General features: G+C 37.9%; 1 protein-coding gene across 2 annotated transcripts in view; it reads right to left on the reverse strand.

Annotated features, from left to right (window-relative positions):
* Window positions 1–7,507: 7,507 nt before the first annotated feature.
* The window catches only part of CTNNA2 (catenin alpha 2), a 478,603-nt gene continuing 468,138 nt past the window's right edge, over window positions 7,508–17,972 (reverse strand). For both annotated transcript variants that reach the window (XM_066548773.1, XM_066548774.1), the window contains one exon: window positions 7,508–8,688. In XM_066548773.1, the coding sequence (XP_066404870.1) occupies window positions 8,401–8,688 (288 nt within the window). In that variant the 3' untranslated portion in view covers window positions 7,508–8,400. The remainder of the gene's footprint in view (window positions 8,689–17,972) is intronic.

Here is a 17,972-nt window from a genome sequence, read left to right on the forward strand (position 1 = left end):
AATTTCACCATGGAAAGTCCTTAGGATGTTGAAGAGGGGTGAAGAGAGACATTGAAGATCAATAAAACCCCCAGGTTTCCTACATTCTTCCTTAAGATCTATTAAAATTTAAATGATAAAGGCTCCATACACTTTTACATCTCTCTAAAATTTAACATCAAATAAGTTCTGTTCAAATAAATACATATCTAAAGTTATTTTAACCCATTTCTTCACTTATTTCCAAGGAATTAGTCATAGAATTTCAGGATGACAATACCTGACCATGCCCTGTTTTATTTCAGGATTTGTTTTTTGAGGTTTCTTTCCAGTGCAAAATTCTTTTTCTCCTCCTCCTCCCAAAGATCCTAATTTGAAAATTTTCAAGGTACAAAGTGTAATTGCTTTCACACAAATGCTGTCACAGAGATATGAACTGTAACACATTTTCATGATTCTTTTAAAAGCAAAGAAAATTTTAAAGGGTTGATTTGTGCAAAAAATCAAATCCCAGCCCTAGAATTTTAGTGGGTGAAATAGCAATCTAAGTCCCCTTCAATCAGGGGAGATGCTTCCAGCTTCTTCAGGCTGAGGTGATGGGAGTTTATTCATAAAAGAGAAACAAAAGTTAGAAGTGGATAATTCAAAACAGGAAGGATGATATAAGGAAATAAAGAATGAGAAAAGGCAACCTGGAGGGGCTTATCCAATACAAAAAATAGCTATGATTGATGAACTTTTATCACTCCTTCCCACAGAGAAGTCTTTCATGTGTCCATGCAAAATAGGAACTCAGGTAGAAACTGGGTTTTTTCCCACAATCACCTTACAAAGTCACTGTTGTAGGTAAAAGGAAAAAGCAAGATTATTTCTAGGAGCAGCAGAAGCACTTGAAATGCACACACTGAGAAAAGCTAAAATCTCTTCCTGTGGACTGTGACTCATGTTCAGGGTACAATAAAGCTGATGTTTGAGATACCTGCAGCACACCCTGTGCCCTCTGGCAGGGACTTTTCCCACTAATCCACACAAACACAGACCTGTGCTTTAAACTGCTCCCAGTGACAGGCATCTCCCACAGCGTGTGTGGGGTTTTTGAGACATCACTTCCAGCAAAGGGAAATCATAAATCTCTGCCCTTTGCTCCTCAAATACAGAAAACTGTGTGAGCACCCAAGTCAGGTTTGATCAGGGCACGAGGGAAAGCTGGGGGAGCTTTTCTTCCCAGCATAAATAAATGACTCAAAGACCCCAGAGGTGTCTGAGCCCCCAGCAGATCCAAAGCTCTGTCTGAAGGAACAGAACCTCAGATGCACGTGGGCCTCACCTAGATCTGTGACAAAGTCCAGTGATCTTAATTTATTCCACAATTATGGACCAAATAATGGATCTTCCAGGGCCTAATTAATGGTGGAACTGGTGTATGACAAAGAGAAGAAGGTGTCTAGGAGATCCTGCAGGTTCCAGGCTGAGTAAAGCTCAGTGCAAGCTGAGGAAATTAGGGCCTGGGGTTTAACAGAGCCAGACTGGGCTCCACGCAGCCAAAACCCAACCAAAGCCAAATATAAACCCACTAAAAACTGTGTCTGGGTTCATAGATACAGATATATGTAAAATCATAGATTCATTTAGGTTGGAAAAGCTCTCTGAGATCATCCAGTTCAACCCTTAACCCAATACAGCCAAGGCCACCACTGACCCATGTCACCAAGTGCCACATCCACTTCATTTTTTGAACATATCCAAGGACGGTGAGCCCACCACTGCCCTGGGCAGCCTGTTCCAATGCCTGACAACTCTTTCTATGAAGATTTTTTCCCCCAATATCCACCCTGAGCCTCCCCTGGCCCAGCCTGAGGCCATTCCCTCTGCTCCTGTCCCTGTTCCCTGGAGCAGAGCCCGACCCCCCCGGCTGTCCCCTCCTGTCAGGAGCTGTGCAGAGCCACAAGGGCCCCCCTGAGCCTCCTTTGCTCCAGGCTGAGCCCCTGCCCAGCTCCCTCAGCCTCTCCTGGGGCTCCAGACCCTTCCCTGTCCTGTTCGGCTGTCTGTCTCTGTCTCTGCCCCGACACGGGTAGGGTGGTTCTTGGGTGGCACGCGTTTCAAAGGACGAGTCTGGACTCTTCAGCTTTTTGGTCTTCAGATTGTTTATTGTTTCTTATCTACAAAATTTTCTGTCTGCCCAACAGAGGTCTGATCTGCAAGGCAGCCACAGGCACTCTCTGACCACCCACGGGGCGGTCATGTCTTTTTATACTAATATCTACGTACATGATATTTACCTTTATTTTCTAATACTTTTCACCCATGTTGGCAAGTGCACCTTCACCATAAACCAATCCCCAAGTGCCAACATCACCACAGGAGATGGATGACAAGAAGAAGAAAGAGGAAGGACGAGACACGCCCTGATCCCTCCATCTTGTCTCCATAACCCCCCTGTACCAAAAACCTTAAAGTTTATATTTCACCCTCTCAATGTGTCCCTTTTACACCCTTCACTCTAAAGTGATTCTCATGTCCTCAAACTCTTGTTACTTCTGTGGATGGATCAAAATCAAGCCACCAAACACTCTTGGCAACATTCCAGGATTTCCGAGACCCCCAAGGGTTCTCCTGGCATCTCTGGACATCGGGAGCGATGTGCTGAGTTCCCACACTTCCCCAGCTCTGTTCCCTTCCCTGGCCATGCTCCAGCCCCAGTGTTTGCCTCGGAGTGAGTGGCCCTATATATATATATATATATAAATATATATGTAAATACACACACACATATATATAGAAATTCAGAAATTCAGGTATTGGGATCTGCAGAGATCTCAAAAAACTCATCATATCCCATCCAAAGGTCTTGTGTGTGACATTCATGCAATATTCCAGCTAAATAAATGCAACAGCTTCTTCCTGGGGTGTAGATTTCTGCTTGTCAGATTTTTGGTCATTTCTCTGTATCCTGGAAATTTTTGTGCAGGCACAACTAGAGTACACATAATTAAAAACAGTCGCAGTTATAGAAAAATAGTCAAATAGGTTATGAGAGATTAAGATTTAAAAGTGGATTTTTGTTTTCATTTATCCTCCTGCTAGCATCTAATTCTATGGTTCACTGAGAAAACAGAACCATAAAGATAATTTAATATGACCTCCTCAAAATGCAGGCCAAAGAACCTTTTTTTTAAAAAATAATTTCTGCATTAAATATTTCAGGAAAAGAAAATAATAGATCAAACACATCCTCCTAGCAGAGTCATTACCTCTGAATATTCTAGGAGGCTTTGGAAACCCTACTTTATCTCTCTTTCTTCCTTATGTTTAATTTTTAGTGAGCTGGGATAAAGCAGGTAAGCATAAACATTTCACATTCTGCAGCGATTCCACTCTTTTCAAGCCCATTATTATTCAGGACTTACCAAACAACACTGGAACTTTGAAATTTTGCCCAAAGGGGGAAGATAAGATTGGGCAACAGCTACTCACCTATGACACCTCACCCAACATTATCAAAAGGAGGAAACATTCCTCAAGTAATTAAATATTTATTCCTTTAAAGGTATAACTAGAGCATGAAAATACATTTCTACCTCCCACAGCTTTTATCAAGCTGTCAAGTTCTCCATAACTTAGTGTTAACTGAGTCATAAAGGGAAAAATATCTAAAGCAAGAGAAATGTGAGAACCCTTGCTTGAGGATGCACTTGGTCATTCAGCGAGAAACAGGAAAAAAAATCTTGGTTATTCCTGATTTCTGCAGGTGCAGCTCAGCAGCAGAATCAGGATGTGCTCAACTTCCAAAGAGGGGCCTGAATTCCTGCTAGGATGATGTGGGATAATGTGCCTGCCCTTGGACACAGCTTCAGACCTGACCTTTCCCTTCTGGGCAAGCTCCTGATGAAGTTTCAACCATTAAACTTTAGCCTTTTTGTCTCTTCCAGCTTCTTTCCTTCTCCACACACATATTCATCACCTGACAAATTTAATGAACAGCCCAGTCTGGTCTGAGGGGTTGTTTATAAAAACAATTGTGTGTATTTATAAAAAGAGTGAAAAAAGATACATTGACTTATTTCCATTACAAGCCTTTAATTCAGATTCATACCAGGGGGTTCATTTAAAAAATACCCCAAACCTACCAAATTTTTGCTTGAAAATCCAACTGAAATCTGCATTTTTATACAGAGAAATGTCATTTTAAGTCTATAAATATCCATCCTCTGTATTAAAATCGAGTTTCAGAGAGACACAGGTACCTTGCTTTGGCCAGCTGTCTTTGGGATACAGAACAAAGCACCAGACATAAAAATATCCACACAGTATTTTTGTTTTCATGGGACTGTTTCCTTCTGGGTTTCCACAACTTGGTCCACTTCTTTCTAAGGTGTAAAAGAACTGAACTACAGATCAGCATTTCAGACTCTGAGGGCAGTGTAGCAGGAAATTACTGGATCAAAGTGAATTTCTGCAGATGCTTTATCCCCCATTCCCTTACTGTCTAAACATTTCATTTGTTCAGCTTTAAACATATGAAAACTATCCTTCATATGAAGCCAGGCACTTAAATTTATGTGTGAGTTCAATAATGAGATTGAGATCAGTGGGAATGAAGGATTAAAAAGTTCTGTGTCTGAGCAATGGACTAAGTTATTTTGCTACACCTCAAACCTCTCTTCCTTTGTAGTAACAACCTGCTCAGTAGCTTCTTGACCTAAAATACAGATTTAGCTGTGATAACTCTTCACTTTCAGATTTTCATTTTAATAAATAAACAAGTAAGAAAAAAAAAAAAAACAACCTTAGGAAAATTATTTTGAAAGTTATCCACAGGCTTTCTGTGTTCTCTGACTTCTTAATTCAGGAACTGTCTCCTTGCTGAAGATGTGTATTATAAATTGAAATACGTTCATGGTCATTTTCCCATGGTTTATTAAAAGGGGAAAGCCAAAATAGGAAGTTTATCAAATGGGAAGTTTATCAAAATAAAAAGCTAAAAATTTTCTCTAGCCTTCTTCTCATGGCCACAGGTGAAAAGCTACAGACATTTCTGACTGACTTTGTACCTTGGGTGTCTAATTCTCACAGAAAAATACAATGCCTGGCATATGAATAACAGGAAGAGCGACCACAGAATTTGAAACCATCAATAGAAAGTGTCTCCAGCTCAGGGAGGCCTCTCTGCCATTCATGTTGGTTTTCAAAACAGTCATTTGCTGCATATTTATCAGCTGGAAGGAAATTATTTAAAAATAACTAAGTTCTGTCATTAAGAAATATATAAATATATTCACTTCTCTTGCATTTCTGGTACAACTTGAACATTTTCCAGGTACACAGGAAGATGTGTGATACCCACACATTTAGGCTGAGAACCAAGGTGATAGTCATGAGAAAGGGCTGCAGATTTCTGAGCAGAAGTGTGGAGTTCCCTTTTTTCAATGGAGCAATGTCTCAAGAGAACATTTACAAAATCCACATTATTTTTTTATGCCTACCCTTTATACTACACCCAAAATTCTTCTAGATCTGTAAGATTTGCAAGATTTCAAGATGGAAATTCTGTGGGATAAATTCTTGACTGGCGAAGTTAATGGAATTAGCATTGTGGCAATTATGGCATTGTGAAAAAGAATTTCACAATAACTTATTTTAAGATTTTATTTTTTTAAAATATTGAACTTGATGTTTGACAGTTCACTTTGTAACACTGGATTTCTGAGTTCTAAGGGCCAGTGGTTACTTTTTTGTTTATTTAGATTTAGTGCTTATTTTTGCTTATTTAGATTCATAGAATCATAGAATGGTTTGGGTTGGAAGGGACCTTAAAGCACATATAGTTCAAAACTGTTGGTGCCTTACCTGATTTAGTCTCTGCTTGCATGACAGCAATTCCAGATTTTGTAATGATTCTCATGTTTCCATGCACTTTTCCATCCCTTGTTTCAGATGCATGAACAATTCAAACACAGGCACCCAATATTTTCCTCTATCAAACCTGTCCTCATCCTGTTGGCTTTACTACACGAGCTGGGCACTGAACTGGCACGTCCTGGTTGGTTCCTGGCTCATTTTCTCATGTGCATTACTTTATAATGTATCAACACTAAATTTTATTGTGAGGCCATGAAGATATTTAGAGCATAGATGGACAAAAGGCAAACAATCCATCCAAAAGCAGGACTCTAATGGCCATGGACTAATTTGCCCAAAATCACTCTGGATTTTTCCCTCACTGACTGATTTTCCTGGAGCATTTCACAGACACAGTGGCTATTCTGAGTGAGTGGCTGGTCCCAATCTCTTTTCACTGTGATCTTTATCCATGGAGCCCCCAGCACAGGTGAGTCCACATGTTCCCAGGTTCCATTAGACTCCATGCTTTCCTCTAAACTTTTCCAAATTTGAGATGCCTTTTAGAGCAACAGCATCATTTTAAAGCAACCATTGAGTTAATCCATCAGAGATTCAGAGGAAAACACTTCTGCAGAAGGGCTATTGCTTTTCTTCATGGTAAATTGCCTTTTTTCCTTTTTCATGCAGCCTGCCAGGACATTTTTACTTGTCTGATATTTGCTATTTTCGTCTTTAGACTCTGTATCTGTCTTTTGTCTCAGTAGCCTCATTTGTAAAGATCCTAATTACTTTTAGGGGGTTAATTGTTACCACAAGCAATGTCAGTCTATGTCACACTCCAGGGCTTTGTAGGGAAAGCTCTGCAAGGACTTCCCCACATCTCAAATTTTGGTCATGCCTACACTCTCCATCTCTGATTGGGGAACTGCTTTTATTACACAGTACAACCAAAGAAAGCAGAAATAGTAATTTCCTAAAAGACCTCTGAGAGTACATTTCTTTACATAGACTGTGTAGGAGGGCAATAGAACAAAATTTGGTGCTTTGCTATTCTGAGGAATAATCAGCGTATCTGAGACAAGATCCAAACATCTCTCAAAGACTCTGCAAGGGCTACACTTGTCACTATTGCTGGAACCCAGCGTTTATCACAGTGTTTCAAATCCCCTGTGAGGCCACAAATGTTCCCTTAACTTGATTATCTAATTACAAGAAAAATTAATAGATGCTCATTGTTTTCTTTTATATATACACCCAGCCTTTTTGATAATGGCAATACAGGCTCTGTAATTAAGTAACTCTTGGTGTCAAAAGGGAATAAAAGTAGATATTTGTGCAGTGGACTTTGTACAGGCCTGTAAAGCATGGCACAATAGATGATTCCAAGATTGTGAAGTGCCAACCTTACAAGTGAATAAATTGAATTCTCTTTATGATTGTTCTGAGGTGTTGCATTTAGACAAATAATTTCATGACACATATGCCTCAGGTGTATTGAGGGTTAAACCTTTCTCAGATTTAAACTCTGGTTTTGACTCACTGACCATGTTTGGCTTATTATGGTTATTAAAAAATGAGAAAATTCACAAAAATTAAGAATAAGAAAGGAAGCACAAAGCAGAATTAGTAACTCTATACATCTCCTGTGGTTCAGGAGATACCTGTGCATTAAAGGAGACGAGCCAGATTGAGGATTCCAAGGTTAAATGAGTTTATTGAGTTAGTGGTTACAATGGTATGTCAGATACCTGTAATCCAAGCTACACCTACATATTTGCCTCTAAATTCTCACACTGTCAGTTTCCGTGTCTCTAAACATTCCACCACCAGGTCTTCTATTACTAATATAATAATAATAATAATCAGAATAATAATAATCATAATATAAAAGGCAATGTCAATCACCATATTGTGCTTCATACTCCACCATAAGGAATTCAATTGGCAAAAGTAAACCTCTGGTCATATTAATGGGATTAATTGAAATGTGAGCAGTCATAACACTACTAGAATATAAAGAACAAAATCTGGTTCAAAAGAAGCATTTTTAAGATGAATTAGTTTGAATCTGTTTTAAAAATTCACATACTATAATGAAGATGACTTAAAAGTTATATCATTTAATTATTGGGCCACACATTGAAGCATATTGGCTAGTACATTTTTGCACTGCAACAGAAGCAATACAAGCTTTATGGTCTACCATTACAATTCCTTTTTTTTTTATTATTTTTCACTTAATATACCTGCCAACCTAATGTTTCTTGCATGCATAAAAATTTCGGGGTTTAGACTTGAATTTATCATTTATTCCACACGTATACACCCCCGTGACGCAAATTCTTTGGCCAATTTAATGCGATAGTTTAGTTTTAAAAAGGAAGCTTGGAGTTAAGTCCACTCAACATCAGAAGGCAATGCCCTGAATTTTGGGCACTGCAGAGAGTTATTTACTGGAATAGAGTCTCAGGTCGCATGCAAATTGTCACTTTGTCCCCCCCTCCCCATGCCAGACGCACACAAGTCGGCAGGTATGCGTACAAAAAAGAATATAAAACCCTCCTGGTAAAGCTCAGTGGTTTAGAATGAATCCATAGCTTTAAATTCACTTAAGGCCTGTACAGGGGAAATATGTTTCTTCTGGGACCCTCTCCTCACTCTTGTCTGATATTCTTCTGGTTTTTCTCTCTTTACTAGAGGTTTCTTCTCGGGGGCCTTCATCTTCCAAGATACAACTGGAGAGTTCACTGCAGCAGTGCCATAGACCTTCTGATATTTAGTAGAAGCCACATATGATGCTTTCACTGTAAGGACCACAGCGTTCATCAGGTTTTTAGCTGCCTGGATGAGAGAAGTGGCACTGTCCAGCTACAAAAACAGAAAACAAAATGAAATATAGCAAGGTTACTCCAAAACAAAATACAGCAAGGTTATTCCACGGCTGGATCACTGGGCCATTTCCTGACTGGAGCCTGGATCCTCCCAGATCTCATTAAAGATGGAACAAATCCTCTTCCTCGGGGTACCCTGGAGTATCCAGCACAGGCAACATCATGCACTGAACAGTAAAGGTAAGACTGTGGTACCTCACATTAAATTTTTTTAATAAGCTAAAGGAAAAGCTTGTGTTGTCTGGGGGTTGTTTTTTTTGTTTGTCTGTGAGTTTTTTTGGTTGTTGATTCTTATTCTACAATTTAAGAAGTTTTCTGTTTTCTCACAAAAACCCCTTTACTTCTTACTTAAACCTTTAAGAATTTACTGTTACATGTCAGCTGCAAAACAGGTCAACAGGGATTTTTCCCAAGTGTTCCAGTTTGTTCTAATTATTCCTGTTAGCCCAGGATAACCCCCCCAGTGATGTCTACAGGAACAGTGTGAGGCCAGCACTGAGCTTGTTAAAGAATCCCATCTGAAAAGATGAAAGGGGCTTCTGAAACCCCTACAGAAATCAAAAGATGAGACAGTTAACTGCAGGTTTTGGCAGCTCCTGTAATGTGTGAGTTACTTCTGGTCTCAAGGAATGTTACTTTGTGGTTACCAGGCTTTTTGTGCCTTTGTGCTTCTCCCATGCACGAACCTGCATGAGGTTCCTGGGTGTCCTCAGGATGTAAGAGCCCTCAAGGACTTGCTGAGCTTCAAAACACTGGGACTCCCAGTCAGCAAGCTTCCATCACACACTGAAGTGAAGTACATACCCCTGGCCAAAATTTTCAAAAGGATTCCAACATATAATGGGGACTTCCAAGGCAATGCCTCAATGTTCCACAACGTGAATCAGGTACTCACCAGATCCAAGTGGATATTCTGAAAGTAATAAATCCTAAAAATATACTACTAAGGACTGTAGCAAGCCAGGTTACTACTTATGATGTTCAATTATCCCTTTCTTAAAATACCCAAGAGTGGGATAGATGTTTTTTGTGATAAAGCCTTTCAGATATACCATGGAAGCTGCTTCAATTTCTTATGCCTTTCCCAGAGTGTAGGAATGATATGGGATGTTGTATTATTTTACCTCTTTGATTCTACCCCACACAGTTCAGTAAATTTTTAGCTATTTTTAATTAGTACAAATGGCCTGTGTCACTCCAAACCTTTCCTGCTCCCTATTTTGGGAGCACATGGCTGTGTAATATAAATGCTAAGCAAGGTGAGCAGGACAAACAGTCATAGGGCAATAACAAAAGCCACACCATACTTCACCTCAAGCATTTTGCATCATTAACAGAAGAGTTCAGGAGAAATCTCCTTCTGAAGGGTCAGTGACTGATGTGAACAAAACCAGACATTACAGAAAGCCTATATTTGAAACCACATTAATCTATACTTACCTGGGCTGTTTTATTTCCTCTGCTCTGGCCTTACACTCATTATAGTTCATCAAATACATAAACAGCTACATATATTGAGGTGAAAACCAAAAAAAAGCATTTTTATGACATTCACGTAGGTGGTGCCATTCCCTGAAATGCACAGTTAATTGCCTGCCCCTAGTAAATATTTTTCCCTGGGACTAATTTGTATTTCTGTTAGTAAAAGAAACGAAGTTAAAAGATGGAAAATTACATTACATGGTAGAAACATGAGTGTTCAATAGGGAGTAATGAAATATAATCCAGTCTAGTGTTATTCTATAACCACACTGCTGCATGATTTATAAGGCAATCTGTATGTTTGTTGGCAAATAACAGATCACACTCTATTAAATTAGGATATTCTAATTTGCTACAGAGATCTACAATCAAGCATTATTCATTGTTAAATTATTCTTTTTGAAACACTGGTGGATTGATATTGAATATAAAGTGATACCATCAAATAGTGTTTACTTCATAATCAGTGTGGATAAACTGACTGGATTGAGCCTCTATTGCACATTCCTGAATGAATTCTGGTTGCTGAAGGTTTCCAACAGTTTCACATTTTCCACCACAAAAAGCTGTTTTACATATATTAAGAAACAGAATAATTAAAGGAATCATTTTAAAATGAGGGGGCACCAAAATTAGATACTTAAACCCATACACAGTTCAATCTACACCTCTGAACACAGCAATTAGTAATTTTATGGACTGTAGTGATGAGGGCATGCAGAATCTTCCACTTCTTCACAATCAGATGCAGGCTGCAATGACACCTTTTAGGAAACCAGGTTTTGTATTCTGATGCCATTTTGACTCTCTTCAGTTTCAATATGCTGTTAGAGTAGATAAAAGCTTCCTGCTTTCACCATTAATAATCACATTTTAGGATGCAGATACTCCAGTCCTTAACCCTAAAATCCACTTATCCTGTAAAACACTTCCAAGTCTTGGAACCAGAAAAGAGACATAAAACCTCATCACAGGCTGTGAGTGCTCTCCAAAATCTGCTGGTGGTCATTCCATGCATCCAATTTGGCCACCCAAGCACTTCCCGTGATTTTCTTACAGCTTCCAGCTCCTTGCTTGTATCATGGCTCAGCAAAGAAGAATGAAACTGAATCAACATCATCCCAATTAACATTTAGATCTTCCCACACCACCGTGTTGCTCCAGCTTGAAGCTGTGCTTTGCCACACAAAGCTGGAATGAGGCACCAGTGAATCAAGCCCTGAGTGTGTTAATTCCCTACAAAACCTGGGCACAGAAACCCGTGCACTTTTCCAAAGGTTATGCTAATAATAATAAAAAAATCATAAGAAGGAAAATTAACATCTCAAATTAAAGCACCACTAGGAAAATTACTTCACAGTACAGAAGGCAACCTTTACTCCCTGCAATACACAAAGAATTATAGATATAATGATGGATTTTGGTCCAAACAGCCAACAGAGACTTTGACTTGCTGCACAAAGTAATGGTGTCCTCCTGCTTAGACTTCTTTAAAAATATGTTTGCCTGCTTTTAGGGGAAAAAAAAAAGGTAAACTTAGGTGACTGTCCCATGACACTCAGTGTCAGCTGAGGAAAATTCAAATTTCATAAAGAACCTAAGAATAACTGCACTGCACCTGGTCACTTAGAATAATTAAGGTTGGAAAAGATCTGCCAAGAGTATAATTACAGGGTTTTCTTCCCTCTAGAGAAGATCCTTCAGGTTTTGAGGAGTTTTTGAGCTGTTTATCAGCTGTCCTGCAATTTTCCTCTGCTATTTGCAGAATTTTCCAGAATCTTGAGATAATCAAGATTTCTTGCTTCTTTTATACATAATCTAAGTAAAATAATCAGCAATTGCAATAACAAAATAGCTGAAGAAATGGGAGGGAATAAAGCTGGAAATTTTTGTCCTTAACTGTAAAGCAATGAAAAGAGGTGTTCTCCCTGCATTGTCACACTGCTGTAATGGGGAAAAATTATAATTTATGTTTTATAAAGGAGAAAATCTAACTTCCAGAGATGTCTTCATATTTATAATGGTAAATATCCTTAAAAATTAAGGGAAATTGAGAAAAAAACCAAAACCAATCTGTATTTCCAGTGAGTAAGGATACAGAATGGGTAGTTTTAAAAAAGCTGGTTGTTTAAGAATGTTCTATATTATTACTGCTGACTTTAATAAACCTTGAAAAGTGGGTGAAGACATCAAAAGAATTGTAGATAGTTTCTAGTCTATCTAAAAATTTGAGCAATGAAAATAAAATGACCTGTGAAATTATGGGCCAGCTCAGCTGACAGCACTCCCAAATTAAATGATGCAACGTCTGTGGCAGACTCCATAAATAGAGGCAAGAAATGCAGTTAGTGGTAAACAAAGGGTTGTGTGGGTTAAAATATTTTCAAAGTAACCTACATCATATTTTGGTATGATTAAACTTTGAATTGCTTAAAACAGTGCTGTGGGTATAATTGGATCTTTGAAAGGTCTTTTGCTTAGTAATACATGACAGTTTGATTAAAAACTCAGTTGACACAAAACTAACAAGACACAGACACAGAAGGATTCCAGATTCTCCAGCAGCTGCTTCCAGAAGTACACACACACACACACAAAAATAAATAACACTGCTCAGCAGTGAATTTCACAGTGGGGCCTTGGAGAAACCATGTGGAGGCTTCAGAATATTAATATTTCTTCTAAAACTTGGAAAGGGAGTCACTCATTTGAGGAAATTTGCAGATAACAATTGGGAAAGTGTCAAGTCATGCAGAGGGCCTGTGATTGATACCTGTTAAAAGCCACAAATGTAGATTTAATTCTGGCCAGATCTACAGCAGACGATGCCTAATTGCACAATAAGGAACTTTATTCTCTGCAGGATCCCAGGCAATCACTCCTTGAGTACCCAACAAGGAGGAGATTGATTAAATAGGTTCAATTATCATATTCAGTTTATTGTCTGTCCACAGTCATGGGATACTGAGTCCTCTTCTCAATGCAAGAGCAATATTGAGGAACTGGGAAAAAACTTTCAAAAACTCAGTAACAAAAAACATCTTTTATGGGAAAGACTCAGCCAGTTCTGTTTTTTCCCACTTTCAAGTGAATGACTAAAAAAATGAGTTTTCACTGACTGAAATCAGCAAGTACATGTTAACAAAGCTGATTATATTTAAAGTTCCACATGTGAGACAAAGATAAAACAAAACTTAAAGGCTGAGAGGCGAAGCAGGTCATTTTAGTTATTAATTACCTGAAATTATTTATTTAGCAGTTATATTAATTAATCACAAGAACTCATGAAAGATTGATTCTATTTCTTGAAATTGTAAAATCAATATTGGATGGTTTTGCTTAATATGTATTAACTAGTGGACATTTTTAGTGCACATCAATTCAGGGAGCCTGGGCATCAGTTATGCAGGAAGGCAGCTCAGCTGATAATAACACCCCTAGTGACCTTGAAAGGTAGGAAAACAAAAAATTAGCATGAGGAGCTATTGATAAATAGAGTTTGTCTGGTTCACTTTGTATAGATTGGGAGGAGAAAATATAATTTATTTTACACATTGAAATAAAACCTGTAGCCCCTCAAATACTCCTGGCTAAGACTTGATTTGTACACCTTGAACAGGTGACTTAGGCACTGCCAAGCCTTAAGGATTCTGTGAATTCTGGGTGAACTCCTTGCTTCTCCTCCTTTCCAAAGGAAGTTCACACTTTCCTAGACAAGGCACAGTTGCTCTTATCCCACCCCAAAGGTCAATCCACAGTCTCCAGAGAAAATAAGGCTACAATTATGCAATTATGAACCTGGATGGTAAATCAGGAGTATGGATTTCTCAGATTGTATTCTTATGCAACGGAACATTTTCCTCTCAGCTGAGCTTAACAATGAATCCATACCTACAAGAGGCATGCCAGAAAAAGATCTTATTTATAAAATTATATCTTACATTTCTGTGGCACATTTCATGCATAAAACAGGATGCTGTTAGAGAGAGCCAATGCAAGAATGGCCTGTTTGCTATTCAGATGCTCCCTTCCCTTTGGAAGGAGACATCTGCTCTTTATCAACACCGCTGAGGGGCTGTTTTAGTCAGGCACTTCAAAATCTCACAGGGCTCTTGCTAGCTACAGTTCATTTGGAGAAAACTATCCTAAATACTTGAAAATTTCTCTCTCTCTCTCTCAAAAGAAGTCTTTATCTGGAATGTAATGTGGTCATAATAATGTTAAAAATGGATCTGTAGCCACGCAGAGAAAATGGTATTGTACTTGTCCTTTCCTAGCTATTTGTTTTCACATTTGACTGCAATTAACTTACTCCTTTGTACATGATGAATATTCAATTCATTCTGGGGATAGTTGTGTTTTATAGGTGCCCAATCCACTGAATAACCACCCTCATCTGCATTTTTTCAATTACAGGTAAGAAACCCAGGGGATTCCCAAGCCCATTTTGTTGTATTAAACAAAGGCTGCCACGTCCAAGGACAGCAGAAAGCACAAAAACACAGCAATAACTATGGATATCTTGTGTCTTCTATGGACTATAGTCACTTTAAAACACATTACCAACTGCTGTATGCTAATTTGCAAAAGCAGAAGCAAATAAAAATACTCCCAGAACTGACATTCCCAGTAAAAGGTAAACAGCCATAATAGAAATGTATTTCCATATTTCCTTTACTTATTCCAAGTAAATATTTTAGTATTTCAGACACAAAAGGATAAAGGACAAAATGATATCCTAATTCATTTGCTTTGAGAAGAACACTTAATGGGAAAGCTCATATTTTAACAAGTGAAATGGTGAAATGACAAAAAGACAATTGGAAACACCTGAAAGTTAATGAATTACCTAATTAACTAATTATTTTTCTGGAAAATAATTATTGCTAGTGTCTCTCTAGCCTGCAGGTCCCAAAGGTGGAAAACACATTATTGAATTTTTGATAGATACTATTTTTTTCCTATTTAACAAATGCATTTACAGTGAATAAATTATTTCTCCAATACTATTGTTATGAAAAAAAATTACAATAATTCATCTAGTTACCAAATATAATGTAGGTTATTTCCTCGGTATTTAATATTTAATTAATATCTTGTTGCATTCATTTCAGAATTTAATGGGGGAAATTATTTTGACCCATAACAAAAAAATCTCAGAGAAACATTTAATTTTCTTTTTCTACTCATTATCTGCCATTTCACAGGAGAAAAAAGATGCCAAACCAGTACAATTCTTACCACTTACCAGAACCTCTGTAAGGACAAGCAATCCTACACAGCATTGAATTTTTAAAATTCAATTGCTTTAGCAGTCTTTTTCATGCTACAGCACTGTCTCAGGACTTTCAGAGTCTGCTGCTGAATTAAAGTATTTCACAGCAATCTGCATGCCAAAATATCTGGAAAAACTCTAGAGGACAAGGAAGAAATCCTCAGTGAATAAAGCTAAAGGAGTTTTGTAGATGGGGACAGGAAAATTTGGCTCTTTCTACCACGTTTTCTTTGCTAAGGATGAATGTAGAGGAAGAAGCACTTTCTACATCAACCCACGACTGAGAAACAAGGGAATGAGTCTCCTGCCATGATGATTTGTAATATTTTTCTTCCAAATCCTCCTCATTCTGCACAGAAGGAAAGTCTGGAGGACGATGGCAAGGGTGGAATGTCCTGGACAAAGAGCAGGATTGTCTAATGGGCACCACAATTCCAACGCTCCCTGAAGCAAACTTGGCATAACCATATTTACAACTTCAAAACCATTCTGCCCCATGGAATTTTCTCTGAGTCTTTGGATGATTAACAGGAAATAGAATTTTATATGACTGATTTAAACCTAATGTTCAACAAGATAAAAAGTCTGCAGCAAGATGAAGTCCAAACTCTATCTGATGGGAGAGGCAAACTCGAGCTATAACTAAAATTCTTTATATTGCCAGGAAGATTCCTGAAGAAAATTAAAGTAGGAAGTCTGCCAAAACTCAGTATCAAGCCAAATAAAAAAAAAAAGAAATTTACACTAATTTACACAGGGATTCACATGCCTGAAGTCTACCCAAGACACAACATGGTCTGAACCCGAGGTCACAGAAAAGCAAGGGCAGGTCTCTGTCAAAAACATCAGTACACATTTCCATTACATATCCAATTGCAGCTAAATCTGAAAAAAAGAGGAAATAAATGATCTCTAACTAATCTATGATACTGATCTCCCTGCTCCCAACTGGTGTTTTGACTTGTAATGTGAAGATAGAAATACATTTTAAAAGCCCAAAATAATCTAATGCTCTTTCAATCTGAGTTTTAGGAGCAAATCTTTTTGTTCTTTATCTAGAGAACAGGTACAATAAAAAGAAAAAAATCATGTCTTTCTAACAATCTTACCTGAAATGAGTCCAAATCATGTCTGGTTGGCTGGAAATTGTACTCAGCGATAAAATGCAGGAGACTTTGGATACAAAAAAAATCAATAAAGCACAGAAACACTCTATGCTTCACATGAGTAAATGTGTTATCTCCTGCTATTTCTCCTGATTTTGTCTCAAGGAAAACAAAAGGAAAAGCAGCACAAAGCAGGACTTAAGACTACAATGCTGAGAGATGTGCTATTTCCCCAAATTCTTTTTTAATTTGTACCAGTGTCAGACTGGTATCTGTATGTGATTTATCTCCATATCTTCAGCTGTGAGGATCTGCCAGTTTTTGAGGCAAATCTGCTCCTCCAGCTCCTCTCCTTCTCTAAAATCATGATTGCCAGGTCAGCACAGGGACACTTTGAAGATCAAAGTGCTGCACAGGTACAGCTGGCTTCTCTCAGGAAAAGTCTTGGAAACAATGCATCAAACACATCAGAATAAATAAAATAAAATAAAATCTTCTTGTAGAATGGAAGATGATACCAGGACAACTATTCCTTGCTACCTAAAGTTTGCCTGCTGTTCTTCATGTGTATTTTATGTCTTGTAGAAACAGATAAAGGCTTCAACCATTCAAGATATTGATCCTTTTTGAGGTGCTGAAAGGATTTTACTCCCTTGGAGCTGAGGGTCCTCCCAGTGTTGATCAACTCAATCACTGAAAACATTCATTTCTCTGTTTGATTCCCTGCGCACTTTCCAGGACTTTACAACAGTGTGCAATGTAAAAAGAAAAAAAAAAAGAAAAAAAAATCAAAACTCCACCACAGTCTTCAAGGGGAAGCTCTATTTCAGTCTGACACAGATGGCTTAATCATATATCACAAAAAAAAATTAATGGAAATTCTACAATTTTATACCTAATAAATTATGCATTATTAACTGTTCTATTTATTTGGCCAACCCAATCAATAGTTAAACAACATTCAGTAAGTAATGAGAGCTCCCTACTAGAAGGATTTTTTTTTCCCCTGGTCAATTACTGAACAAACAATTTGTAAATGCATCTGTTCATTACATTTTAAACTTTAGCTAACACTAAATGTCATTAAAAACCATTAAAACAGGTAGTAATTACCTGTTCTTAGTGGAAGAAAATGAAACCAGAAAAGAACAAAAACATTTGTAAAGGCCATTGCAATTCACAGGGAAAGAACAAGTAAAGATGACAGCAAATTGAGAATAAATTGGAATGAATAAAATCTTGCTCAGAATTCTAAGGCCTCATTTTTATTACTCATGTTTTATTATGCAAATATACTTTAAGGATGAAAAGAACCTTTTGAGGTCATCTAGTGCAATGTCCTGTTGAAAATTTGAATTACATGAGGTTGTTCTGGATTTTGCTGAAATTCGGGTATGT

The sequence above is a fragment of the Molothrus aeneus genome, chromosome 4 (assembly GCF_037042795.1).
Source record: "Molothrus aeneus isolate 106 chromosome 4, BPBGC_Maene_1.0, whole genome shotgun sequence".
NCBI classification, from domain to species: domain Eukaryota; kingdom Metazoa; phylum Chordata; class Aves; order Passeriformes; family Icteridae; genus Molothrus; species Molothrus aeneus.